The sequence below is a fragment of the Monodon monoceros genome, unplaced genomic scaffold (genome assembly GCF_005190385.1).
Source record: "Monodon monoceros isolate NGI ecotype Baffin Bay Population unplaced genomic scaffold, NGI_Narwhal_1 Super_Scaffold_11, whole genome shotgun sequence".
Taxonomy (NCBI): Eukaryota; Metazoa; Chordata; class Mammalia; order Artiodactyla; family Monodontidae; genus Monodon; species Monodon monoceros.
The window spans coordinates 8,894,971-8,921,972 of NW_021703767.1; the positions used below are offsets into that span (position 1 = coordinate 8,894,971).

The 27,002-nt window shown below is 48.5% G+C and overlaps 1 protein-coding gene across 2 annotated transcripts; it reads right to left on the minus strand.

Annotated features, from left to right (window-relative positions):
- Window positions 1-1,898: 1,898 nt before the first annotated feature.
- CHAF1B (chromatin assembly factor 1 subunit B) lies at window positions 1,899-25,790 on the minus strand. Of its 2 annotated transcripts, none has more exons than XM_029215525.1 (14): window positions 25,727-25,790; window positions 24,857-25,051; window positions 24,283-24,415; window positions 22,513-22,630; window positions 21,820-21,923; window positions 18,262-18,358; window positions 16,495-16,579; window positions 14,956-15,049; window positions 10,568-10,637; window positions 10,381-10,472; window positions 6,585-6,732; window positions 5,142-5,573; window positions 3,211-3,305; window positions 1,899-2,638 (listed from the first exon to the last, which is right to left on the minus strand). In XM_029215525.1, exons 2-14 carry the CDS (start codon window positions 24,980-24,982, stop codon window positions 2,547-2,549), a joined length of 1,686 nt encoding a protein of 561 aa, XP_029071358.1. In that variant the 5' UTR covers window positions 24,983-25,051; window positions 25,727-25,790; the 3' UTR covers window positions 1,899-2,546. The 2 variants fall into 2 exon arrangements, with proteins under 2 accessions (XP_029071358.1, XP_029071357.1); XM_029215524.1 differs by having other exon boundaries at window positions 24,283-24,418.
- Between the last annotated feature and the right edge of the window lie 1,212 nt (window positions 25,791-27,002).

Consider the following 27,002-nt stretch of genomic DNA (forward strand, 5'->3'; position numbering starts at 1 on the left):
CCCCCCCCCCCCCCCCCCGGTCTCCTCAAGGACTCACGACCTACTTAAAGGGACACCGGCAATATTTTGGTAAGAAGGGTCAACAGCACTGTTAAAATGCAGAAGTGAGTGATCTCGGCAAGGACGACAGACGGGGCTGCAGGGGACAAAAACGGGCCCAAGGACTGGCTGCGACTCACCCTCCTGCTGGCCCTTCTGCCTCTCTCCACCGGGGGGCCCTTGCCCTGGTGGACAGCCTGCTTGGGGACGCCCCTCTGCCCATGGCTGCAGCCTGGCCCGTGATGAGCCTTCACGTCTGCCGCCGGCGGCCCTGCCAGCTCTCCTCTCGCCAGTGCGCAGGCCAGGGCAGGGCGGCCCTCCCTCGCTGCCGGACCCCATCAAGTTCTCCCCGAGCCCTCCCGCGTCTCCTCACCTGGCAGCAGGATTCAGACACGAGCCCCACCCAACTACAGATGCAGGACAGCCCTGAGCGGGCATACTGCCCACCCGGCGGGGCGGGCGAGGCTCCTGTCGCAGAAGGCTTCCCTTCCCCAGTCACTACCCAGATGGAAGCAGGTGGCCTTAGACGAGGACCGGAAGGTGACACTGCCTGGGCTTTTATTGCCGAGTCTGTAATTTACAGTCGAGGAGACAGCTGACAGACAGGCAATGGTGCCTATCAATGTGCACTTCCGCTGAAGGAGCACCGGCCCCCTCCCACCCATTCCCGTCGCCCCTCCACTGGGGGTGGCCGGGGAGCCAGCCGGTTCACAGGGACAAGGGACCCATGACGACTCCTGTTTGCACGGGGACCAACCCCTACAAAACACACCGTGCTCCAGCCGCAGGCAATGTAAAAAGACCTTTTTCCTCTGAAGAGCTGACAGCATCTCACACATTATCCTTTCAGTTTGGCAGCCCGGGTAGAGAGGCTTTGCTGTCAGTCGGTGATGAACCAGAGAGGTAGCCTGGAAAAGCTTTTGGCGCAAGTGCATTTATCACCAGCAGACGCCACCTCCGGGGAAAGCTTTCCTCTCACGATTTCCCAATCCTGGCTGTGCCTCAAATCACCAGAGGAGCCTTAAAGAAGCCCGATGTTCAGACTGGGCCCCAGACCAAGGAGGGCAGGACCCGGGTGTTGATGTCCGGCAGGTCTTTGGGGGACTTCAAGGTTGAGAACCACTGGTCAAAACAGCTGCTATTTGACATTTTTAAATGTCTTCATGTTGAACGTGACCCACACCTGCACTATTACAACTCTGCATGGATTCACCTGCCAGCTCTCCACGTGGTAAATCATCCCACTTGCCACTTTCCCGTGTAGAGAGAGGCAGACTCTTTTTCTGGTTAACTGGGCTGTGGATTAGCAACAAGCTGACGCTTCTTTCCAGCTCTCTTCTTTGCTGCTGACCTGAGCTGACAAGAGTGTGTTCTTCCATCCCCAGCGGCTCCCTGCCAGAGCCTGGGCCGGCGGGTCCCAAACTTGCCCTCTGATTTGGTTCAGACAGGGAAGGGGTCCTGGGTGTAGCCTCACCTGCGGGACTCACCGTGTTCATCGTGCCAGAGGAAGAGCATCGAGGGCCATGAAATCATCTGTAAACTCCTCAACGTGAAGCAGCTGCACCAGCTTCTAGGGCTCCACCCATCACCACCTGTTGGTCACATCACCAGAGTCTCCTGCGCTAAGAGGAGACTCCAAACGTGGGAGGCCTCCTGCAGCGACAGCACGTCATACGTCTCAGCCCATGAGTCTGGTCTGCTCCCAAGAGGGAAATGACCATGCCAGCATCCCAGGGACCGAGAGCAGAGGCACAGACTGCTAAGGAAAGGTACTTTTTTTGCTTTGAAAAATCAGTCTAAGAAGTTAACCTATTTGGATACCAAACTGTATCTAAAGTAAAATCTCAACTCTCCCCCCGTCCCCAAAATAAAATAACATTAATAAAAACAGAAATTTTAAGGAAATATGCCAAAACAGTAACAAGGGTTCCCTCTGGTGGTGAGATGGGTGATTTCCACCTCCAACGCGTTTTTTCTACTTCACTCTTTACTAACTTTCTGGAATGTGCATTACCACCTTTAAAATCAGAAAGCAAACATAACAAACTTCCAAAAGTTAATCAACTATTTAGAAGCTAAAGTGATCTAATAATCAAACACTCTAAAATTCAACAGAATAAACCTTCTCGAACCACCTTCTCCTCTAATTCTAGCTGTGGAAGGAGTCCACCCATAAAGTGTCTGTACTTTCACACAAGTATTCCAAGGGGGGGATTTACTGATTTTCACACTAGGTAACATTGAACTGTTCCAGTCTCAGAAACTCATCAAAAAGAGAATTTAGTCTATTAAAATGTTCACATATCTGAGGTAAAAATGTATGCTAAATACAACAGCCAACATATTTCTGGAGAAAATTGGTCCACGCGTATCTTCTGTTACAGAAATCCATTTTCTAGTGTCCGTCAGGCTCCGTCTGATTCCACTGGTCTCAGGTTGGTCTCGCCCCTCTCTGGGCACACGGGGGTCCCCAGACCTAGCAGCCTTCAGGCACATGACAGGTCTCATCAGGGGTCCAGACCTTGGGGACCTTCTTTGTGCTCACTGAGTCTCGGCCGCTTAAGCTCCGGGGAACTGACCTGAAGGTCTCCAGGCATCTCTAAGATGTGAGCACACACAGGGTGGACGAGTGAGTGAAGATGTCTTTAAGTTAAGAGCTGACGTTTACAAACTGAATTTCATGCGCAGACAAGGAACTGAACTGCCTGGCCAGGTCCTCTATGGATCTAAGGAGAAGGTCTACCCCAGTGGTTCTCAACCAGGGCGACTGTGCCTCTCGAGGGACAGTGGGCAGTGTCTGATGACATTTTAGAGCGTCACAAGTCGGGGCAGGGGATGGGTACCAGCACCCAGGGGCACTGCTAATCATCCTGCACCCACAGCGCAGCCCCAGAGCGAGGAATGACCTGCCCAGATGCCAACACTGCCGAGGCTGAGAACCAGCCCGGCTCTACCCATCTCCCAAATCCACCGTCTGCCTAGCAGGGAGCGCCTTGGCGGGAGGGTGGGCTCCTGGATGAGAATACACACGCAATCAGTGGGTTTAAACGACAGGCCTGGTAAGATGCATCCTTGCTTTCTCAGAACTGACTTCAAGTTAGGTGGTGCTCATTTCCCAAAGAGATGGTATTCTATCTTTAATTATACTAAACCAGTAACAGTATCACTTACCTGATTGAATTTCTTCTGTGGAAGGGCTGGAAATTACGCTGGTTGGTATAGAATTCAGTGGAGTATCTGTCTTTAAGGGTATTAAGTTTATTCTCCTTGATTAAAAACAGAAGTAAAAGGCCATTAGTATCATCGGAATGGTTTGCATACAATACCAAATGTCAAAGGAAACATGTAAAACTTTCAGCTCATATCATGCAAGGCATTGAATATAATGTCAATATGCCCCCTTACTTAGTAACTAAGGATCATGTATTAAGTTAAACCATCACATAAAAGTAAGAGTCAGCTTAAACCTTAACCAGTCATCTAAGTTTCAAAACCCGTGTTTTCTGAACTACCGATGACATGCTGAACACTCTGCTAGATGTTTCCTGCATAAGCCTATCAGACATGGCTTCCAAAATATAGATGGTTCTTTTTTAAAATCCACAGTCTTAATTCTCAACAACTATTTTTTTTTTTAAATTATAACTGCAAGAAGTTCGCAAGAAATTAAGAGGGGAAAAACTTTAATACCGAAAATGTTTCAAAGAACACTTTCCCACTCCCTTCCTCCACTTAAAAATAAATTTTAAAAACATTGCTAGGGACTTCCGTGGCAGCGCAGTGGTTAAGAATCCGCCTGCCAATGCAGTCGACACAGGTTCAATCCCTGGTCCAGGAAGATCCCACAAGCCGCGGAGCAACTAAGCCCGTGCTCCACAACTACTGAGCCTGCAATCTAGAGCCCACGAGCCACAGCTACTGAGCCCGAGTGCCTAGAGCCTGTGCTCCGCAACAAGAGAAGCCACCGCAATGAGAAGCCCGCGCACCGCAACGAAGAGCTGCCCCCGCTCGCCGCAACTAGAGAAAGCCCGCATGCAGCAACAAAGACCCAACGCAGCCAAAAATAAATAAATTTTCAAAACAACATTGCTAGTCTGTAGGAAGAGATACAGAAAGAGCCCAGCATTACACCTAAACCACATTATTGATCTGCCAATGAAGTCGCGTGAACGTGACAGAGCGTGTGGGAGGCATGCAGTGCTCCCCTCATCCCCCCTCCCCCTGGCCCCTTCCCCAGGCCGCCTCCCAGTGTTGGGCGGTGGGCCAGGGAGAAGGCTGTGTGCAGGATCACAGGTGTCCAGGGAAGGAAGCCTGGAGGCCAGCTGCTGCCTGACGACAGGGGCCATGCTGGGCAGTTCTGTCCGCTCTGCGGTGCCAGCCGTGAGCTCGGGCACGTTCACCAGCCAGACGGGCATGAACAGGGGAGAAAACAACAGCAGCGCCACCTGGAGGCTATTCAGACCCGAGGTGCCGCTCACCATGAGCCAGTCTGCTGGACACGCCAAAACCCCGTGGAGGAGGTACTCCTTTGACTTCCTACCTATTGTAAGTGCCTGTTACCGTCTGGGCAGGAGAACACGGGTAAAGAACGGGGACACGCTTCCTGCCCTGGGGGGCCTGTACTCTAACTAGGGAAACAGAAGCATAAATCAAACACCTGCTATCGAATGCGACGTGTTGTGACACAGAAAAGGGCTGAAGGGACATCCAAATGGGTCTTCTGGGAGGACTCTAGTGTCACCCAGAGAAGCAGGTGTCCAGGGCGTCCCCAGAGGGTGGAGGCACAGAGGCCTCCAAAGGCAGAGCATGCCCTGGGGACCTGACGTTCAGAGCACGCGGGACGAAGGAGAGTGAGGGGTCACCGTGCTGGATGGCAGGCTGCCACAGAGCCGGTGACGGGCCGGGCGAAGAGCCAGGACCTCACCCGACGGGGAGGAAATGGAGCCAACAGAGGTCTGTAAGCAAGGAAGCGGCACTCTCAGGTCTGATGTTAGGAAACATCTCTCTGGCAGCTGTGTGGGATTTCACCTATGAGAGGGGCTTTCGGCTTATCCTGTCTTTTGACAAGGCAAGGCAGTTTCTGTTCCCATCACAGCTCTCACCGGGGTGTTGACTTGCTCCAGGCCTGCAGCGTGTTCAGAGTGACCCTCCGGGATGGGTGGGCTTTCACATTCTGACTGCCGGGCTGCAGGGTCTTCTCCTCTGAGGGCCCTGCCAGGAAGCCTCTGGCACCGGGAGCGGTCACAGGGGTGTCGTTGGCCACCGTGGGGGCCGGAGACTGTTTCGCCTGAGGGGGCGTTGCAGAGGGGCTGCTGGGGTCCCAGACTCTGCTGCTGGGGGTTCCCTCTCCCAGCCTGGGTCCTGGCGAAGACCCTGGGTGTGTCTGACTCTTGGTTTTCTTCGCTGTATCGGGAGTTCTCACACACACAACTGGCTTCTCTTTCAAGCGAATTCCGAGCTCATCCTTCTCGAACGTCACGAAGGAACAGTAACCATCCGTGGAAGAGATGGCCAGGAAGGCCCCGTCGCTGGACCTGCGTTCCCGAAACAGAATAGAAAGCGAGAAACTTTACCGAAGTCTACAGGCCACTCTTAGCACCCTCATCACTGGTTAGGAAATGGAAGTTCAAGCATACTCACAAGCTTTGTCTGAAGGCAAAGCCGTCAAGGGAAAAACACGGCTGAGAAAGGATCTGTGCGGGCTCCTCCCTCACGCCCTTTCCCTCCCAACCCACCCCTGCTTCGTCATCAAATTCACCGGAATAAAGGTGAGATGACCTTTTTTTTTTTTTTCCCCTCCAAGATAAAAAGAAGATGAGGGCTTCCCTGGTGGCGCAGTGGTTGAGAGTCCGCCTGCCCATGCAGGGGACACGGGTTCATGCCCCGGTCTGGGAAGATCCCACATGCTGCGGAGCGGCTGGGCCCATGGGCCATGGCCGCTGAGCCTGCGTGTCCGGAGCCTGTGCTCCGCGGCGGGAGAGGCCACAACAGTGAGAGGCCCGCATACCGCAAAAAAAATTTTTTTAATAAATAAATAAATAAAAAGAAGATGAAAAGAAGATAAAGAGTGATAAAGAGCAAGAAGTAGATGGTAGGTGGCCAGGCCCAGCCTGGGCCCGAGCACACAGTGGAGACAGAACTGGGAGCCCAGGGGTGCTGAGAACCCCAGGCAGAAAGGCGAGGGCAAAGTGACCCCTCAGGACGGGCACAGTTCTGGGGCCCCTCCTTGTCTGCGCAGCAGGGGCCCGCGTGTGTGGGCTTCCTCCCAGAGGGCCTGGCGAGTCCCCACAACACCAGGGACCCTGGGCCTCCCCTTGGTTTATGAGAATTAGATGAACCACATCACAGTCTGCATGGCATCAACACCCACTGCAGTCACAACAGGAAGCAGTACTTTAGCAAGTTAGAAACAGCTTTCCTTTTTACGTTGATTCCTTTAAATAAACTGGTAAATAAGGGCCAAAAAAGCCAACTGTAGGATGAAATGCTCCCTGACCCGAGGGGCAACTCCAGGGGAATGTACGCTGTCTCCCCCATCCACTCACCAGGAAATATCACTCAGGGTGTGGTAATGTATGTTAGACACGTAACCAAACGGGAACAGCTGCTGGGTGTCGTACAAAAGCACAGAGTCTTCAGAAGCCACAGCAAACACCAGGCGGTAGGGCAGGCTCACCAGCTCCACACCTGGCTCTGGGGACGGGCGAAATCAGGAACAGAAAGTCAAACAAGCAAAAGCAAAGTTCCCAAAGAAAACAAAATTTCCCCAAAAGCCCTCTCCCCAGGGACGTAAGTGATGTAACTTTACTAAATGCTTTACGGAAGAATTCAGTTTTTGTATTATTTTATATAGGAATATAAGAATTAAGGAGACCCATGCAGGAACCAATGAGGACACTGTGTTATGATTCAACACTCATGGGCACCTGCGGTTCAAAAAGAAGAGAAGAGGGCTTCCCTGGTGGCACAGTGGTTGAGAGTCCACCTGCCGATGCAGGGGACACGGGTTCATGCCCCGGTCCGGGAAGATCCCACATGCCGCGGAGCAGCTGGACCCGTGAGCCATGGCCGCTGAGCCTGCACGTCCAGAGCCTGTGCTCCACAACGGGAGAGGCCACAACAGTGAGAGGCCCGTGTACCGCAAAAAAATAAAATAAAATAAAATTTAAAAAAAAAGAAAAGAAGAAAAAGTTGTGTGAATGAGGCAAGTCACCCTGAGGGGTCACCGCCTGATAAGGAAACATCAGGGTCACGTAGAAGCATCTCATGAAGTGATGTTTTAATGCTGTCAAGTTAATCATAGTCATTCACATAAAGGATTAGAAACTTAAAAACAGCTTCTGCGTCCGGCCATGGAGTAACAGAGACCTGACTGACCCTTCACCTGAAACAATTAAAATACCAGGCAAAATACTGAAATGGGTTTTTTTTAAGACACTATCCATTAGGCCATGAAGAACAGCAATCCCTCAGAGACAAGAAGCGAGAGAGGTGAGCCCTACGATCACCTCCGTTTACTGCCTGGAGTTTCCAGGCCCAGCAGAGGTGGAGGGAACGCAGGCGGCGCCTGGCAGACGTCCTGAGCTGGGAGGCCAGGAGGCCCAGGCGACTGGAGCGCGTGGGTGGAGGGGCGGAGCCAGAGCCCCAAGGGCCTCGAGCCTTCAGCTGAGTGCTGACCAGTGCCGCACGCGGGAAAACTAGCCAGGGCTGGAGCGAGGGCCACGGGAAAGAGAGAGCTGTCCCTAAGGAAACCGTAAGCAAAATGAAAAGACTATCTACATGGGAGAAAATATTTGTAAATGATGTGACCAACAAGGGCTTAATTTCCAAAATATATAAACAGCTCATAACAACTCAACAACAACAAAAAACAACCAACCCTATCCAAAAATGGGCAGAAGACCTAACAGACATTTCTCCAGAGAAGACATACAAATGGCCAACAGGCACATGAAAAGATGCTCAACATCGCTAATTATCAGAGAAATGCAAATCAACACTACAATGAGGTACCACCTCACACCAGTCAGAATGGTCATCATCAAAAAATCTACAAACAATAAATGCTGGAGAGGGTGTGGAGAAAAGAGAACCCTCCTACACTGTTGGTGGGAATGTAAGTTGGTACAGCCACTACGGAAAACAGTATGGAGGTTCCTCAAAAAACTAAAAATAGAACTACCATATGATCCAGCAATCCCACTCCTGGGCATATATCTGGACAAAACTATAATTCAAAAAGATGTATGCACCCCTATGTTCATAGCAGCACTATTCACAATAGCCAAGACATGGAAACAATCTACATGTCCACTGACAGATGAATGGATAAAGAAGATGTGCCCCCCCCCACACACATAAAAAAGAACAAAATAATGCCATTTGCAGCAACATGGATGCAACTAGAGATTATCACACTAAGTGAAGTCAGAAAGAGAAAGACAAATAGCATATGATATCACTTATATGTGGAGTCTAAAATATGACACAAATGAACCTATCAGTGAAACAGATACAGAATCACGGACAAAGAGAACAGACTGGTGGTTCCCAAGGGGGAGGGGGTCGGGGAGGGATGGAGTGGGAGACTGGAGTTAGCAGATGTAAGCTTTTTTATATAGAATGGATAAACAACAAGGTCCTACGTATAGCACAGAGAACTATGTTCAATATCCTATGATAAACCATAACAGAAAAGAATATTAAAAAAGAATGTATATATGTATAACTGAATCACTTTGCTGTACAGCAGTAATTAACATGACACTGTAAATCAACTATACTTCAATAAAATTAATTAATTTTTTTTAATAAAAGAGCCACCCCTGAAGCTCACACAAGGCTAGAAACAGCACATGTTCCCACCAGCCAGAGTGGAAAACCGCCCACTTCATGGGCATCAATTAGAGCATCCAGGCGGCTCTGCCTCCGTAGTGAAGAGATTAGCCCTAGACTAAATGCCCCTGTGATCCCACCTGACAAAGCCTAACAGCAAGACCCCTAAGACGCAAAGTGTTTCCAAGCAACCTCACTGCATCCCAGAATAAAGCTCAAGGATATTTATAAGGATGAAAATATATCCGGCATCCACTAAGGTAAAATCCACAATGTCTAATAAAAAATTATCAGATGGACTTCCCTGGTGGCGCAGTGCTTAGGAATCCGCCTGCCAATGCAGGGGACACGGGTTCGATCCCCGTTCCGGGAAGATTCCACATGCCGTGGAGCAACTAAGCCCGTGCGCCACAGCTACTGAGCCTGCGCTCTAGAGCCCACGAGCCACAACTACTGACGCCCACGCGCCTAGACCCCGTGCCCCACAAAAAGAGAAGCCACCGTAATGAGAAGCCCGCGAACAGCAACGAAGAGTAGCCCCCACTCGATGCAACTAGAGAAAGCCCGCGTGCAGCAACGAAGACCCAATGCAGCCAAAAATAAATAAATTAATTAATTTTTAAAAAATTATCAGGCATTCCAAGAAGCAGAAAAATATGATCCATAATGAGGAAGAAAAAATCAATCAAAACCAATCCTTTGTACACAAAGCCATTAAAAGAGTTATTATAACAAGTGTATTCCACGTGTTCAAGATGCAAGAGGGAAGGTGTAAAGCAGAGGTACGTGAGGAAGACCCAAGCTGAACTCTAGAAGTTCTAGACTACATCGTCACAGATAGAAAATACACTGGATGGCACCAAGGGCAGGTGACACGGAAGAGCAGTGAACTCAAAACAAGCTGTAGAAACTATCCACAGAGAGGAAAGAAACAAGTAACAGAGCATCAGTAAGCCACGGGTAACTTCTAATACGTGTGTAGCTGGAGCCCCTGAAGAAGAGGAGAGAGAAGGGGGATGACAGAAAAAGTATCTGAAGAAATAACTGGCGAAGTTCTCCAAATTTGATGAAAACTATAAACTCGTAAATCTAAGAAGTTCAATGAACCCCAAGCACAAGAAACATTAAGCAGGTACACCGTAATCAGATTGCTGAAAGCCAACTGATAAAGAGAAAAATCTTAAAAGCAGCCGGAGGTGAAAAAACAGTGAAACAAAAATCCAATTCATATAATTTTTCCATAATTTTCACTGCATAGGAAATCAATAATAAATGACATTCAACCTGCTTCAGTAGAGAAACAAAGCTAGTATTTTTAGCCCTTTAAAGTTGCTTGCAGCAAAGAAAATGTATTCTAGACAACGCAAAATCTGACACGTATTTTGATAACATCAGTCTTTGCTCTCAAGACTGACCAAACTGAACCAACCCACATACTCACCTCTCCCCACCCACCCTGGTGACCTGCCTCAGAGAACGTGACACACCCCTGTGGCTCTAAGGTACCTGCTTCCACCACTGGCCTCAGCTCAAAGTAGACGGGGCAGCAGCGGACAGCGAGCGTCGCCTTCCCAGGACACGGAAGATGGGCGATAGGCCTGCAAGATGAATCGCGGTTTTGCAAAAAAGCACCGTCACTCAACAAAAGCAAAAAGAAAGGGTAAACATTTCAAATATTTCTTCAATTGCATACCTTTTAAGATTTTTCCTGGAGAAAACATAAGTTGTATTTGTTACGTTTTCACCCGATTCCACACATCCGGCTGGGGAAGCAGCAGAGGAAGGCAAGGCCGTGTGTTATTAAACTGTTCATCAGCAAAGGCGCATGAGCATCAGGTCCGGTTTGTGAAAGATTCTCCCGGAACATTACTACCTGCACAATGTTTCTGTGACTGAGGACAGATGCCAACACCCTGTCCCTGCCTGGGCTCAGCCCTTTACTCCAGTTCTACCCACCTGTCACCTCCCCAAGGGGCTCAGCTGCCCCAGAGCCCCTTCCAGGCCTGGGTGGGAAGAACATAAAGCAGGGAGCCCTGACCACAGCAGGCCTTTGCCTGCGAATCCAGCCAATTCCTGCTAGTGAAGTGCTATCATCAGACCCCCGGCTCTCTGTCCCCTGGATTGACCTCAGCTGCCACCCAAAACCTGAGACTCAGGCCTTTTCCCATCAGCCTGATGGAGCCCAAAGGCTGCCAGGAGACCAGCCCTCTGCTGACATCTCCAGCCCCTGCAGAAGCTGCCTTTGCCCTGGGGAGCAGCCCACATCTGAGAGCCCTTCTACACTCACCTCAGGCTGTACTCAAAACCAGGTCAGATCCTGTTGGAGAATGACCGTCACACACAGTTGCTCTTGGGAACATCTCCCTGTTTTACGTTAACATTTCCTGACACACACAAACACACACACACACACACACACACACACACACACATATGTAATCTTCCATGTGACCATTTCATACCCGCTGGGTGGGGGGCAGCAGACACAGCCAGTAGTCTTTCTACTCTCTTCCCATCTCACCCCATCCTTCCATCCCCAAGTAATCCATTTTAACAAACCATCAGGTCATTCTATATTTCCCCCATGCTCACGTAACTGTTCCAACCAGTTACAACTCAATCGCTTGTATATTCATATGGTGGGTTTTTTAAATCTATTTTACAAAATGGGGTATTATTTATACTTTTGCTCATTTTGCTTTTCTCAGTCAATTACTCATGACAGTTAAACTGCGTGACACTAATGCATCCTCTCTTCAGTAGCTACCTACTATGCACTGGTCTGAAAATACCGTAATTTATTCACCCATTCTCTGTTAACGAGTATTGTTTTGTTTTTGTTTTTTTACAACTAAGAGCCATGCTTGGACTTCCCTGGTGGCACAGTGGTTAGGAATCTGCCTGCCAATGCAGTGGACACGGGTTTGAGCCCTGGTCCAGGAAGATCCCACATGCTGCGGAGCAACTAAGCCCGTGTACCACAACTACTTAGCCTGCACTCTAGAGCCCGTGAGCCACAGTTGCTGAGCCCACGCGCCACAGCTACTGAAGCCTGCGCACCTAGAGCCTGTGCTCCACAACAGGAGAGGCCACTGCAATGAGAGGCCCGCGCACCACAGCGAAGAGTAGCCCCTGCTCGCCACAGCTACAGAAAGCCTGTGTGCAGCAACGAAGACCAAACACAGCCAAAAATAAATAAATAAAATAATTAATTTTTAAAAAGAGAAAGTGTCATTAAAAAAAAAAAGCTATGCTTGCAATAAACATCCTTGGACATACACTCTTATGTACTGTTTTCATTTCTTAAGGAAGTGAATGTCAGACAAGGGGCGGATTGGCTGAAGAGTACATGCATTAAACGGTTACCAGACTGCCTTCCCAAAAGGCTCTAACAATCCACACTCTCTCCAGCAACAGCCATACACATGCCCATCAGCGACAGATATTTTCACTTTTTTCCAGCCTGTAATGAATAAAGGGATACCTACTGATGTCACGTTAACTTGCGTTGCCTTGACTGTCGGGTTTCCGAACACCTCCCGGTGTGTGCCAGTTTTGCACCAGATTTGCTCTTCTATGAGCCGCCTTGTTGTACCTTTCTCTCGTTTTTCTCTTTTGGGTTTTTCTCCTTTTGTCTTTTTGTTCTTCTTGCCAATTTGGAAGAGCCATTGTATATGATATTTGTCAGCGCTCTCTTTTCTGTACCATAACCATTATTTTCCAGTCCCATCGTACGACTACTGATTTTGCTTACTGTGTCTTTTGCCATACAAAAGCTCTACATTCAAATACAGCAAAGTATCTATCATTTAAGAGCTGCTGGGTTTCCAGTCTTAGTTTGGTCTTCCCCAGTCCTAGAATGTCCTCCTAGATTTTCTTGCAAGAGTTTTACATTTTTACCATTTTTAAGTATTAAATTCACCTGCAGTTTATTTTATTTATTTATTTTTAAAATATATTTATTTTATTTATTTATTTTTGGCTGCACTGGGTCTTTGTTCCTGCACGTGGGCTTTCTCTAGTTGTGGTGAGGGGGAGCTACTCTTCACTGTGGTGCGCGGGCTTCTTATTGCAGTGGCTTCTCTTGTTGTGGAGCACAGGCTCTAGGTGTGCGGGCTTCAGTAGTTGTGGCACGCGGGCTCAGTAGTTGTGGCTCGCAGGCTCTAGAGTGTAGGCTCAGTAGTTGTGGTGCACAGGCTTAGTTGGTCCACGTCATGTGGGATCTTCCGGGACCAGGGCTCAAACCCGTGTCCCCTGCACTGGCAGGCGGATTCTTAACCACTGCGCCACCAAGGAAGCCCACCTTATCTATCTGATAAGCTAAGAGTCCAATTTAATTTTTTTCCAGACAGCTGGACACTCCAGAACTATTCACTCAATAATCCATTCTTCCCACTGAAATACCACTCAGGTCACCTATTAAATTCCCTTTTATCCCAGAATCTATTTCTGGATTCTCTGTTCTGATCCACTAAGCTATATGTTTATTCCTATACCAATACCATACTGATTTGATAACAATAGCACTACAGAATCTCTGACATTTAGACAGGAAAATGCCTGCTCAAGTATTATTCTTATCTTTCATACTTTTTTACTATTCCTTGCATTTACTCTCCTAAACAAATCCGAGATGTCATCCAATTAAAAAACCAAAAAACCGAAACAAACCAACAAAAAAAACCTTAAATGGGATCCTAATTGGAAATCAATTATCATGTTAATTTTTAGAACACGAAATCTCTCTATTCGTTCAGAACTTGTTTTATAACCATCAATAAGACCTTCTAGTCTTCTTCATAAAGGCTCTATGCCTTATTAAATTTTTTCCTATGCATTTCCATGTCTTCTGCCTTTTGCACTGTTACGAATGGAACAATTATCCTTTTCACATTTCTAAGTACTTATTCTACTGTAGCAGATACAGATTTTATGTATTTTATAATATCTAGCCACCTTATCAAATTCTTTTTTTTATTCTGAGAGTATTTTTTAAATCTCTTGGATTTTCTAGAAACACAAACCTATCACAAAGTTTTATTTCTTCCAATCTCTGTAATTTCATTTCCTGCATTTATTAACACCACCAAGAATAATAATGGTGGCAGCAGATAACCCATCTGGTACCCGATTTTAAATGAAAGTATTTTTGGAGCTGCCATTTAGGAAAGGACCTGCTACTGAGTTTAGTAAACAACTTTCAATATACTTATGCAACTACTTATTCTTGGTCCTGGGACCCCCCTAGGCCAATGTCATTCCCACGTGTTCCCCAATGTCCTTTTACAGCCTAACCCACACATGTGTGTATGATTCACACACTCTTGGGGTCTCCTCTGCCCAGCCTGGCTGGGACACTTAGTGGCAAACCTGACCTGTGCCCTCCCATTTGGCCCAGCCCCGGGTCATGTCATCGTATCATACACAGGACGGTATCTGCGCCATGGAGAGCAGGGGACGGTCTCCTCTGAGACCATGTTGGCAACAGCACTGCCCTGGATAATCCTGCTGGACTCAACCTCTCACCCTCCTGCTGAAAATGACCCTGACGTGTCTTTGCTGATTCTGCTGACCTGTCAGACTTGACCACTACACTCCCACAAGTTATTCCAACCAGACTTGTCTGTGCCTAGACCCTGTCACAACAGGCTGCTTCATTATTAAGAATAAAAATGATAAAGGCACTTTATCATTAGTTTTAGAACGATGACCTCCATATACATGTCTAGGGAAAAGGCACTCATTAAAATTTTTTTTAAGTTGAATTTGCCTAAGGGAGTATGTTTATCACTCTAGTCTAGTGGCTCCCAAACTTGTCTGTACATTAAAATCACTAGAAATCTTTTTAAAATTCCAAAACCCAGACCACACACTCCAAACCAATTAAAACACAATCTCTGGGAGTGGGACCCAGGTACCAGCACTTTTTGAAGCTCCCTGGAGGTTTCAATGTGCGGACAAGTTGGGGACCACTGCTTTCATCAGAATTCCCTGAGCTGCAAAGAGCATCACAAAATCAGGAGCACAGACACCACCACCGCTGCTCTCATGCCCTTAAATCAAAAGCTTTGTTAAACACACCTGGTGTGAGGAGCAAAGATCCATCAGGAGTGAAACTAAGTCTACGAAAGAATGATTTCATGCTGTCATCATGGAACATCCGGTAACTTCTCGCCTGCGGCACACAGAGTCTAAACGTTATTCCAAACCTTCGCATTCACAATAAAGGCTTACCAATTCCTATTTTTTTCTCTATACATTGTCATTTCTTACCGACATAATAATAAATGAAACTGAAATAAATTACATATCAAATAATCACGCAAGTCTGCAAGGGCAATCACTCGTGAACTGATCTCCCATTTTTGTTAAGGAAAGCTGTGTGTCTGTGTGTGTGTGTGTGTGTGTGTGTGTGTGTGTGTGTGTCTACGTGTTTGTGTGGTTCTATACTTATTATACAAATAACCATCTGTAAGAGCACACACCACACTGTCAACAGTGGTCTGTCTGGGGAATGAAACCGGGAAATGGCAGGAAGGTGACTAGGAGCCCTTTGCTTGTTATCTGTGTGTTTATATTTAGAATCTCCAACCGAATGAACCCTTTTTAAAAAGAAAATAGTAATCCTATCATCTTTTCAAACAACATTTCTTGAACACCTGTGTGGAACAGTTCTTGCTACCATGCACTGACACTTCATGAACAGTAAGCGTTTAATCCTCAACCAAGCATGACTCTCCTAACTACCCAGCCGACCTCTCAGCGCCGGCCAGCTCACACAGCCCACTCTGCCTTACGTGCTTTCCCAGGACTGGATTTGCACCTCATCTCTGCTTTGGTTTTTGTTGTTGTTGTTTGTTTGTTTTTAACTTTATTGAAGTAGAGTTGATTTACAATGCTGTGCTAACTCCTACTGTACGGCAAAGTGACTCAGTTATACATGTGTATATTCTTCTCCATATTCTTTTCCCGTCTGGCTTATCATAAGACATTGAATACAGTTCCCTGTGCTACACAGTAGGACCTTGTTGTTTATCTGCTTTGTTATAGTAACCAACTTGCTCCCTTTCACCTACTAGGATTAGAGTGCTATCTTCATTTACCAGTTCTTTCAAAAATCAAAATCCTTTCCATTCCTGAGTACCAGCCCGATGGCCAGAGAGTCCCCCTCCACCTGCCAAGAAGGTGTATCACCGCTGCTGGATCCACCTGCCTTCCTATTGCCTAGTGCTGTGGTCTTCCTAGTCAGTGGTTCCTGAACCTCACTGCACCTCAGACCGTGGGGGCCCTGTCTGCTTCAAGCCAAGTGAATCACAGCTCTTGGGGTCGGGCCCAGGCACCCATATCTTTACATGCTTCCCAGGTGACTCCATAGTTCAGCCAGGGTTGGAAACACTGTCCCCCACCATCACCTCTCCCCTGGCCCCCAGACGTCCCCACCTCCGTACAGGCCAGCCCAGACCGCCACACTGAGACTTGGTGGTCTGAGAGGAAGTCACACTGCAGTTCAGGCGTCGGGTCCTGGAAACCAGGGGTTTAGCTGCGAGCGACGTAGGAGCTCACAACTTCCTAAGTCCCAACTACAGTACGGCTAAGACGGAATGTCAAAACATTTTGTACCTCTCCTTCAGCCCCTACTCCAGACAGCATCTTTGAGACATTAAAAGCCACACGTTTCTTCAGTGTGCTGTACACCCTCAGGATCCTAAATAAAGAAGAAAAGTCTGATTTATCTCTTCTAGTAAACGAATTATGTTTCACAGAGAAACAATCTATTACCAGAACTGAAGATTGCTTCAACAACTTTTGGCCTGCAAAACCACTGACCAATGACTTTCACACTTAACTGAATGACAGAGGCAAATATTAACAACCAGAAGGATATCACTAACTAAGTGGGGAAATACGTCATAATTTCATTCTCCATTGAATGTTTCAACTTGTCAATGGACATAAACTTGTAAGCCTGGCCTTATTTTTCAGGTCTTGGGCATCTGGCTCAGTGGCCATCCGTATGACTGCAGTGAAGTTTATTTTGTGTGGAACGGTCTCGCCCTCAGGGATTTGCAGGAGTAAGGGAAGCAGCAGCCAGTAAATTGGTTGTTGGCAGTTCATATTATTCCCTGAGCTAATCAAATTGTTTCACTCCTGACTGCCTGAATAAAACACATGTACCAGGGGACTTCCCTGGCGGTCCAGTGGTTAGGACTCTGTGCTTACCACTGCAGGGGGCACAGGTGCGATCCCTGGTCAGGGAACTAAGATCCCACAAGCCACTCGGCATGGCCACACAAAAAAAGAACAAAAAAACCCACGTATACCAGAAAATAAATGACATTTGGAATGTTACAGGAGATTCTATGAAAAATAAACACTTCCTTAGTGCTTTCATTCCAGCGCCATTTGAAATTCAGTTTGTTATAGTTAAAAGTAGTTGGATAAATATTACAAAGGACTATTATGACTGGTGAGTGATATGCTTGGCATCCCTGGTTTTTTTTTTTTTTAATTTTTTGTTCCAGGAACACAATTAAATTATTGTGTTTAGGGCTTCCCTGGTGGTGCAATGATTAAGAATCCGCCTGCCAATGCAGAGGACACGGGTTCGAGCCCTGGTCCGGGAAGATCCCACATGCCGCGGAGCAACTAAGCCCATGTGCCACAACTACTGAGCCCGCACTCTAGAGCCCGTGAACCACAACTACTGAGCCCACGTGCCACAACTACTGAAGCCCGCGTGCCCAGAGCCCGTGCTCTGCGACATGAGAAGTCACCGCAATGAGAAGCCCGTGCACCGCAACGAAGAGTAGCCCCCGCTAGCCGCAGCTAGAGAAAGCCCAAGTGCAATAACGGAGACCCAACGCAGCCAAAAATAAAATAATTAAAAAAATATATATTGTCTTTAAATGTACCAGTAAACACAGCAACAAGACCTCCTTTCAGAGAAGACAAAGTATCTTATTTTCATATTAATTTAAATGGAGTTGTTAAAATCACTATAGCAGTAAACTCTAATCAAAAAAATGAAATAACTATCCAACCCTACCACTAGTTATCTCTTCTTGCTTAAGTCATATTTATAAAAGACTTTTTCTTTAAAAGTTGCCCAAGAAGTTTAAATTTAATTCAAAGCTATTTCTGCATTCACTCACCCACTCAATAAAGATTTATTAAGTACTAACTTCGTGTAAGGCTCTTGTCCTAATTAGTTGCCAACTTCTTATTATGCTGTAAGAATAGCAGTAAAACAAAATGCTTTATATGAAACCAAGAATGAAAGAATCAAAGCCAGACTGTGGCTTACATTGGTTAAGCTGTAACAAAAATACCTCTGAAGAAAATTTCAAGCAAACAGAGATGAAAACAACTTGCCAAATACTAACTTACCTGTCACAGCTCAGGGTAGCAACATATTGACCCAAAGGATCCCAGGTTACTCCTTGTACATAACTTTTATGTTCATTAAAAATTGAGATCTTTTGTCCTACGAATAAAGCACACAACACACACATTACCAAAACCCACTAATGCACAAATGGCATAAACTACAATTTAAGTATTGTTCCTTTAGGCCGTTCCATAATTCAGCAGTTGGTAACTTAGACTCTACCAAACTCCACGTCAGGCTCTGGGGACCAAAGATGACTTCACATGGCCCCTCCTCCCAGGGAGCTCACAGCTCATGGTGGGGATAGACCCACCACCAGCATGCGCACTGTGACACGACGCAGAGAAGAGGGCAGCTAACAAAGCCGGGGTGAGGCCGAGAAGGAGTGAGCTCAGAGTTTGGTTCTCCAGGTCAGGCAGGATACATGGGGCCGATGAGGAGAGAAGAAGGTATTCTGAGCAAATCCACAGGGTGAAAGTCAGTTTAGGCCACTGGAGCAGTGACAAGTAGCCGAGACTGCTGGTGTGTGCAAGACCCTCGTGTGCAAGGAAACGGTTCTGGGGGTTCATGGTGTGGCTCAGAGCAACGCTGAGCTAGGAAGTGACCTGCATTATAAAGATGAAACTGAGGGTCGAAGAGAGCACAGAAAAGTGTCACTAGTTAGGAGGTGACAGCAGATGAGGTGAGAGATGAGGGCCTGAACCAGAGCATTGTGACTAGGGATGGGAAAAGGGCTTTGGGGGAAACATTTAGAAGATAAAACCAGTAGCACACAGAGATTACCCGGATAAAAAGAGGATGGAGTTAGGAAGCCTTGGCCAGTCTTAAAAAAACAAAACCCAGGGAATTCCCTGGCGGTCCAGTGGTTAAGACTCCGCACTTCCACTGCAAGGGGCGGGTTCAATCCCTGGTTGGGGAACTAAAATCCTACATGCCGCATGATGAGGCCAAAAAAAACAAAAAAACAGAAGCCAAAACCTTCTTCTCTGGGGAGCGGTCTACACCCCGTCACTCGCTCTCCCGACCACTCACTCAACCCTCTGCCGTGGGCTCCCTCCCGCTCCTTGCCTGCCCCACCCTGGCCCTGAAGTCGCCAGTGACCTGCCGGTGACTTTACACACTGCACAAATGTCAGGCTAACTTTCCTTCCACCTCCCCTTCTTGAAGGCCTTTAGGGGAGTCTGCTGAGATGAAGGTGTCCAGGGGTGAAGAAGAAGACTAAGGAGACCTACGGAGGTTTGGGGGAGCTGCCGGGGAGAACAGGAGTGGGATCGAACCTCACAAGCAAAAGGGGTTGGGACCCCAGGACCCCATCGGAGGCTGGTGAGGACGAATTTATAGCGGGCCAATATGCAGGGTGGCCGGTTTGTGACCAGCTGTGCTCAGCCCGGGACCAGGAGACTGTCAGTATTGTAGCACCAATCCTGGGCTGGGGTTTTCTTGGTACCGCCGGGTGAAAGAAAAGGGTCTATGTACATAAATGATCCCCTTGGGGAGCAAAGTGGAGAGAGAAAATAAGAGGTCAGACGGGCCGGCAGAGCAGGAATCGAGAGGGCTCGGGGGACCTGAGGGCTCTAGCAGGAAGCAGGGGTGCTGAGGGGCCTGAAGGAGGCGGCTTGGCAGGAGAGCAGGACGCCTGGCTATGACGTCACTGTCAGAGCACTTAAGTGACAGGCCTTCAGAGAAGCCCAGCTGCAGAACAGTGGACTGGCCGACAGGACAAGCGTGGATCAAGCAGGCCTTCTTTCTAAAGGGCCACCTTGAAGATTACGACACAGACTTTGGAGGAACTAAGGTGATGGGCAGAAGGAATCACAGCATGTGAACTTCCATAAATAAAAACGTATTGACTTTAAACAATTTTGCCCACGTTACACGTTAAGAAAAAAAAAAACGATGGAGGCCTAGGACGTGGTCTTGATTTCCACGCTCCTCAAAACCGCTCCTCCCCCCCACACCCCCTGCTACCTGCTGTGCTGTCCTGGGAGAGTTTGCCACATGCCAGCCAATGACATCTTTTTAAAACATAAGTAGGGGACTTCCCTGGTGGCCCAGTGGGTAAGACTCCGCACTCCCAAGGCAGGGGGCCCGGGTTCGATCCCTGGTCGGGGAACTAGATCCCGCATGTGTGCCGCAACTAAGACCCAGCGCAGCCAAAATAAATACGTAAATAAATAAATAAATATTTTTAAAAAAATAAGCGAAATCACATTAGTCTACTGCTTAAAACCCATCAGCAGCACGTGGTCACACCTTGGTTACAATCTGAGACCCGACCCTGTGGCCTGGACCCACCACCCTCCAGCCTCAGGTCCCCCCTCCCTCCTGCTCCAGCCGTCCGGCGATTTCCTGCTCCTGGGACACAAGCAGCAGCTCCGGCCGCCGGGCCTCTGCACCTGCCGTTCCCATGAAATAATGCACACGGCTTGCTCCCCGGCTTCATTCCAGTCTCTGTTCAAACTCCACAAGCTCAGAGAAGCCTTCCCAGATCACCCTATCACTCCCGGACCCCTTCAGAGTGCTATCACTTCCTGGCATCATACGTTTGTGTATTCGTCTGACACCCTACTAGGACGTAGCCATCGTATTCACGCATCCTCCAGCACCTGCAAGAGTGCCCAGCCTGCTGGCAGTGTTCAAGATCGTTACAACTGGCTTCAGGGGGTGCTGATGGAGTGTCAACGGACACTGAAATTATCCAACACATGGCCAGATTTGGGAAAAAGAAGACAGTGACACTGGTCCTCCCCATTGCCGAGTGTCTGGGATTGATGAGAAAGAGCATGACGGAAATGAGGCAAGAGAGAGGACGCTTCAGCTGGACCGCACAGAACGAAGAACAGAGGCCTCTACAGCGTGGATGAAAACTGGGCTGATGCAGTGCTGACACCACAGGGGATGCCAATGCCGCTGCCTGACTCCCGACCTGGGCACTTGGGTTGCAGGAGAATCAGCAGATAAAGAAGAAAAGAGGTTTGGGAGAAGACATCAAGCTTGAGTACAGGACTGCAGGGGGCAAAAGTGGTCAGGCGTCAGCCACCACTGGCTTTTGGCATTTCACAGCTATTTTCATCCTACGGTAACTTCTCACATGTTTATTGTCCCCTCAACCAGTGAACAGGTTATTTCAAAGCAGTGAGGTGTCCTTGGCTTGCCTTGATGTCCCGAAATGGAAACCTGATCCCACCGACCCCAACATTGAGCATGCAATGCCTCACTGATTATGACTTGCTAACTTCCTGAGATCCTAAGTTCCAGGATGGCAGGGATCAGCCGTGTGCCGCCCCGCCGGCCCCGTCATGTCTGCACCCCCAGGCGTGTGCGATCTACCTTGCTTTGGCACCAGCAACTCATGACACCACTGCTAAGCCTCATACATTCTGACTGGGCCCTTAAAAATGCAGTGGATCCATGGCATATGGGGCTAATCCCTAACCTGTCCTGCCAAACACCTATTCCAGTTCACTAAAAAAACTCCTCTGAAGCCTTTAAAGGTTCGGCTTTTTAGACACTTAGAATAGTCCTTCCCCCGATAATAACAAAAACATATCAGCTACCTTTACTGACATCCCATATGATGGCCGTGTTATCCACAGAGGCAGAAGCCATTAAATTCCCATCGGTTGCCCAGCAAATATCATACACATCTTCTAAGTGGCCCCTAGAATCCAAAGAGGAGAAAAAGCAATTCTTGTCTCAAGGAGAGAAAAAATTGTCAAAAATTTAAAAGCAAACTCAGGGACCATACATTACAGTGGGACTTTAGGAATTTCCACTAGAGCTATATTAGCTATAGCTATAAACTACTACCTTCAAGGATATTTGTATCTTTAAAATTGATTCAAGTTTACTAAGGAAGATTTTATAAGACAAACTAAGAAAATCCATTTTAATCATATTTTTATCTTTTAAACTATGCCCGTATCACTGTCTTGCATAAGTAAAAGTTTTAAGTGAGATATAAAAGTCAAAATGCGGGCTTCCCTGGTGGCGCAGTGGTTGGGAGTCCGCCTGCCGATGCAGGGGACGCGGGTTCGTGCCCCGGTCCGGGAAGATCCCACATGCCGCGGAGCGGCTGGGCCCATGAGCCATGGCCGCTGAGCCTGCGCGTCCGGAGCCTGTGCTCCGCAATGGGAGAGGCAACAGTGAGAGGCCCACATACCACAAAAAAAAAAAAAGTCAAAATGCGCATCAGCTTAATGCATCCGGGTCGTAAGGATAAATCCCTCCCAGGCCCCTCCCGAGGTTACCTCAGGGTTTTTACGACAGTCCAGTTCTCCTTGTTCAGCTGAGCCTCATCCTCGTCCTGAAAAGCGATCTGTTCTGGTTCCTTGTTATCATTAACCTTCCACAGAAGAATGACAGCATCTGTGGAACGAGTCAGTTAAAGATAAGCCACGCTTTACAAAGCATGGCTCCTTCACTTCTGGATTTTTAGGGTATTAAATAATATCTATGTTGTTCAATAGACACTATGGCCACAAGGATTTACTTCTAAGAATTGGGACAGGAAAAGCAAATTTGCCTTCCGAACAAAAACTCCAAAATCAAACTCATACCAGATCAGAGCTATACAAGGTCTCCTTAAACAGAAGTGTCCCCAGGCCAGCAAAACACTACTGCAAAGCAACTGACTACATTAACAAATCCACAGGCATAACCTGTAAGTGGCCGAATAAGGAAACAACAGAGGCACCAACGCAAGGGGTGGCAAATCATTCCTAGCTGTGTAACCTACGGCCAGTCACTTCCCATCTTGATGCCTCGGTCTCCTCACCCATAAAATGAGAAGGATAACAGTGCCTAGCTCATCAGCTACCGTGAGCATCAAATGAGGCAAATGCATAAAGCACTTACCCCACGATGCCCGGCACATGGTAAGCCCATGCATGTGTCAGCTGTTAACACCATGGACGTGTCAGATACCTTAGCGTGATGTCACCAATTGTCTGAGTCCTCTAGCTCCCCACGTTCTGACGCCACGCTCACCACATAACCTTCTGACCAAGACGTGGCTTCCCTTCGAGGAATGCCCGAAGGAGGAGAGTGAAGGAGCCGGTGGTGTGGACACACACGTTCTCTCTCTAAATTAACTGGAATCCGGGGAGCTTGGCTGAGATGAGACTGGCCCTGACGGACCGGCACTCTCCATGTGCTGACTGACGACAGGTTTCCGGGCCCTCGAGGCCAAAGGACCTGGGCTGCCCTGTGCGGCCTCACAGAGGACGGCCCGCCAGCCTCCCCACTGCCCCCTGTGCTGCTGCCACTCCCCACCCCCTCCCTCGACGGAAACACTGGACAGCAGGGCACTGAATTCAACAAGGCTTCTTTCCCTCCTTCTTCAAACAACATCTGAGATTTCTTCTTTCTTTTTATTCTGACTTCTAGACTATCTTAGTTTTAGAGCATGATAAAAAGATTTACTTCTTCTGTATCATTTGATGCCATTTAAGCACAAGCAGAAAGGGAATTTCCTGGCGGTCCAGTGATTAGGACTCCGCGCTTCCACTGCAGGGAGCACGGGTTCAATCCCCGGTCGGGGGACTAAGATCCTGCATGCCGCATGGCGCAGGCAGAAAATATGAATCAATCTACTCCCACCAAAGAAACATAATTTAGAGGGCTGTTTAGACTATACTCCCTAAGCCAATTAATTCGTTAATTACACAGAGACATGGAACTGACTGTGATCACTTACAGATGCTAAACTGACAGCCAAACAAGGCCAGGCCAGTTGCCTTGGGACTTAGAATGGTAAGCACCTACCTACTTGTCTCCGATCAGCCCAGTGGGAGCAAGGGGGAAAGCGGCCGTTTTCAAACAGGTCTTCTCAGTTTAAGCTTTGCATCCTCCACCCCTTCACACTCCCCACAACATTATTTTACTAAACTATCTAAATGACAGATTGAGAGGGTCAAGCGAGCTCTAAAATAACAAAGTATGTCTAGCTCAAATCTCACTCTTCAATATGAGACACATGGGTATCTGGTTTCTGAAGAATCTTGAAGTACAATACTCACCATCCCCTCCTGATGCTAAAACTTCCCCACTTGGAGAAAAACGCACGACATTGACAGCTTTGGTATGGCGAACAAGATTGGACAAAAATTCAACAATGGCCTTTCCATCTGGTCCTTTTTCTACCTTCCAGATCTGCTGATACGAACACATTCATTCAGAGAAACGTATAGCAAGCACGCACCATACTGTACCGACGAAAACATCACTACGCTGATTTTCAGAAAGAAAATTTAGTCTTTCTTTTGAAATGTAAGAGGAAGGAACTCCTATCTGAAACATAAACCTACAGTCCCATTGCCTCCCACCTCTTTCTTGTGCAAACTGTTTCCCAGGAGGAAACTGGCTCAGGGTTCTACAGCAATGGGCATCCGGTGACATCACTCTAGGTAACAGGACCCCAGGAAGAAAGGTGCTCTCCTTTGCTTTCGTTGTTGACCCAAGGCCCTGAGAATTTAGCCCTCTGGGCTACATAACTAAGTAGTGTGTGTCTGTTGACACTCACTATAAATAGAAGAGTGGAGAATGCTGCTTCAATAGTGCTTCCCTGGGCCTTTCTGCCTCGGCCCCATTTACCCTGACAGCGGTGTCCACCCCCGCGGAGGCCAGCCTGTGGATCCTCCCGGCGGCTCCGTGCTGGAAGTCCAGGCTGTACACTGGCTCCTTGTTATGCCAGGCGATCTCACAAGTGATGACTTTCATCCTCCTGAGTCTTCAAGGGGCAGAATACCGTTCCTCGGGGACCGTTCTTTCTCCAAAGACAGCGGAAAGCTGAAAATCGTCGGTAATGAGGTGAATATTATAGCAGGATCGATGTACTGAGCGCTTAGTAGGAGCCAGGAACTCTGCTAACCGTTAAAAACGCACGCTGCGTTGGGAGAGGATGTTACTGTTGACGTCTGACGTTAACACCTAGCAAGTTTCACCTAAAATGGTTCGCTGAGTCGTGGCTGTTCAGTTTATTCTCCTGCTACCTCCGGAAAAGCAAAATGGGACACCCGGGCAGAGGAAATCAACGCACCGGGTCGGGCCTGGCTGGGCGCCCGCGCCCGCTTAGTGGAGGCTGCCGGGCGAGCCCGGAGAGCTGGGGGCGGGCCGCCTGGGGGAGTGGGCCGCGTGGGAGGGGGCTACCCGGGGAAAGGGGCCGGGACCGCGGGGGAGGGGGCTCTCTGGGGGGAGGAGGCCGCCCAGGGGAGGGGCCTGCCAGGGGAACGGACCGAGGCCGGAGGCGAGAAGGCAGCTCCCTTCCCGCTGGGCCCGGGAAGCCGGGACCGGACCTGCCTGGGAGGAGGCCGCTCGGGGCCGGGGCGGGGATCGGACGCGCGGACGCGCGCTTCTCAGGAGCTATCCCGGGTCCTCGCGGCCGGCCCTCAGCGAGAGCCTCTCGCCCCCCAGGTCTAGCCGAGAAACCTCGGGGACGCGGAAGCCAGCGCGGGGAAGCCTTACCTATAGGGACGTGGTCAGTCCCCGCGGCCGCCAGCTCCCGCCGCCGCGCGCGCCGCTTCCCGCGCGCTGCAGGCCCCGCCTCCGCATGGGCGGGACTCCCGAGAGTCTCCGCCTCCGCGTGGGCGGGACTCCCTGGAGGCCCCGCCCCGCGGCAGAGGCTGGTCCAGCGCCGCGAGTCCTGCGAATCTGGGCTGGCTCCCGCGGGTTTATTAATTCCCTGCGGACAGATGCACAGGTGGAAGAAATGGGGAGTCCATCGAGTCATTCGTTCAATCACTTATTCCCTTGTTAATTCATTCTTTTAGGAAACATTTACTGAGCATCTGCTATATGCGGAACCCTGTGCCAGCCCTGGATACACAGTGGAGAGCGAAGCTGACTCAAGACTTACCCTCAAGAGAATTTACAGTCCGGTAAAAGGAAAAGAAGAGCCGTCCTGTAGGACAGGTGGGGAGGCTGTAACTCTTGAGACCCGCCCAAGACTACCAAGTCTTTCACTGGTGCAGCGAATATTTGACAGCTGTAACCTGTATCAGGCCCCCGTTTTGGTCACTGGTGTTTCAAACATAAATAAACCACAGAAACGGTCTTCGGGCTTCCTGTCATGTACACAAATAATTATAATTAAAAAATAAAGTGAAAAGGAGTATGAAAGAAACAATGTGCTCTTACAGTTCTGAGTACGAGGTTATTTTGAATTTGAAGGCTCAAAGGAAGTTTGAAGAGAAGGAGGCATTTAAAGTGGGCTTCAAGTGATAGAGTTTCGGATGAGCAGCTCTGGGAAATGATAATTGAAGGTAAAGAAACTCCCCGTTGACAACAGAGGCACAAAGGAGGAGCAATGGGACCTGGCAATGAATGGGAAAGGATGGATGGGTCAATGACCCAGAAGCCTTTGGACATGAATAAGTAGGTCATATGCACATAAGTTTCAAAGGCAGTTTCAATTCTCCTTCTAAATTAGCTGGAATCCTGGTTGCATACATTACTCTGGGAGTTCCCTGAGATGAGATTGGCCCGGATAAATGGACAATCTCCTTGTGCTGACTAACAGCAGGTTTCTGGGCCTTCAAGGCCAAGGGGCTTTGTAAAATGAGTGCTACCCTGTGCAACCTTGCAGAAGACAGCTTGCCAGCCTCCCCTAGGTGACTCTCCCACTCTTCACATTTCCCCTCCTCTCTCTCTCTGGATATCTTGGCCCTGAATTCAACCAGGTCTCTTTCTCCTTTTGCAAACAAAAACTGAGATTTTGGTTTTTTTACATATTTTTAAGATA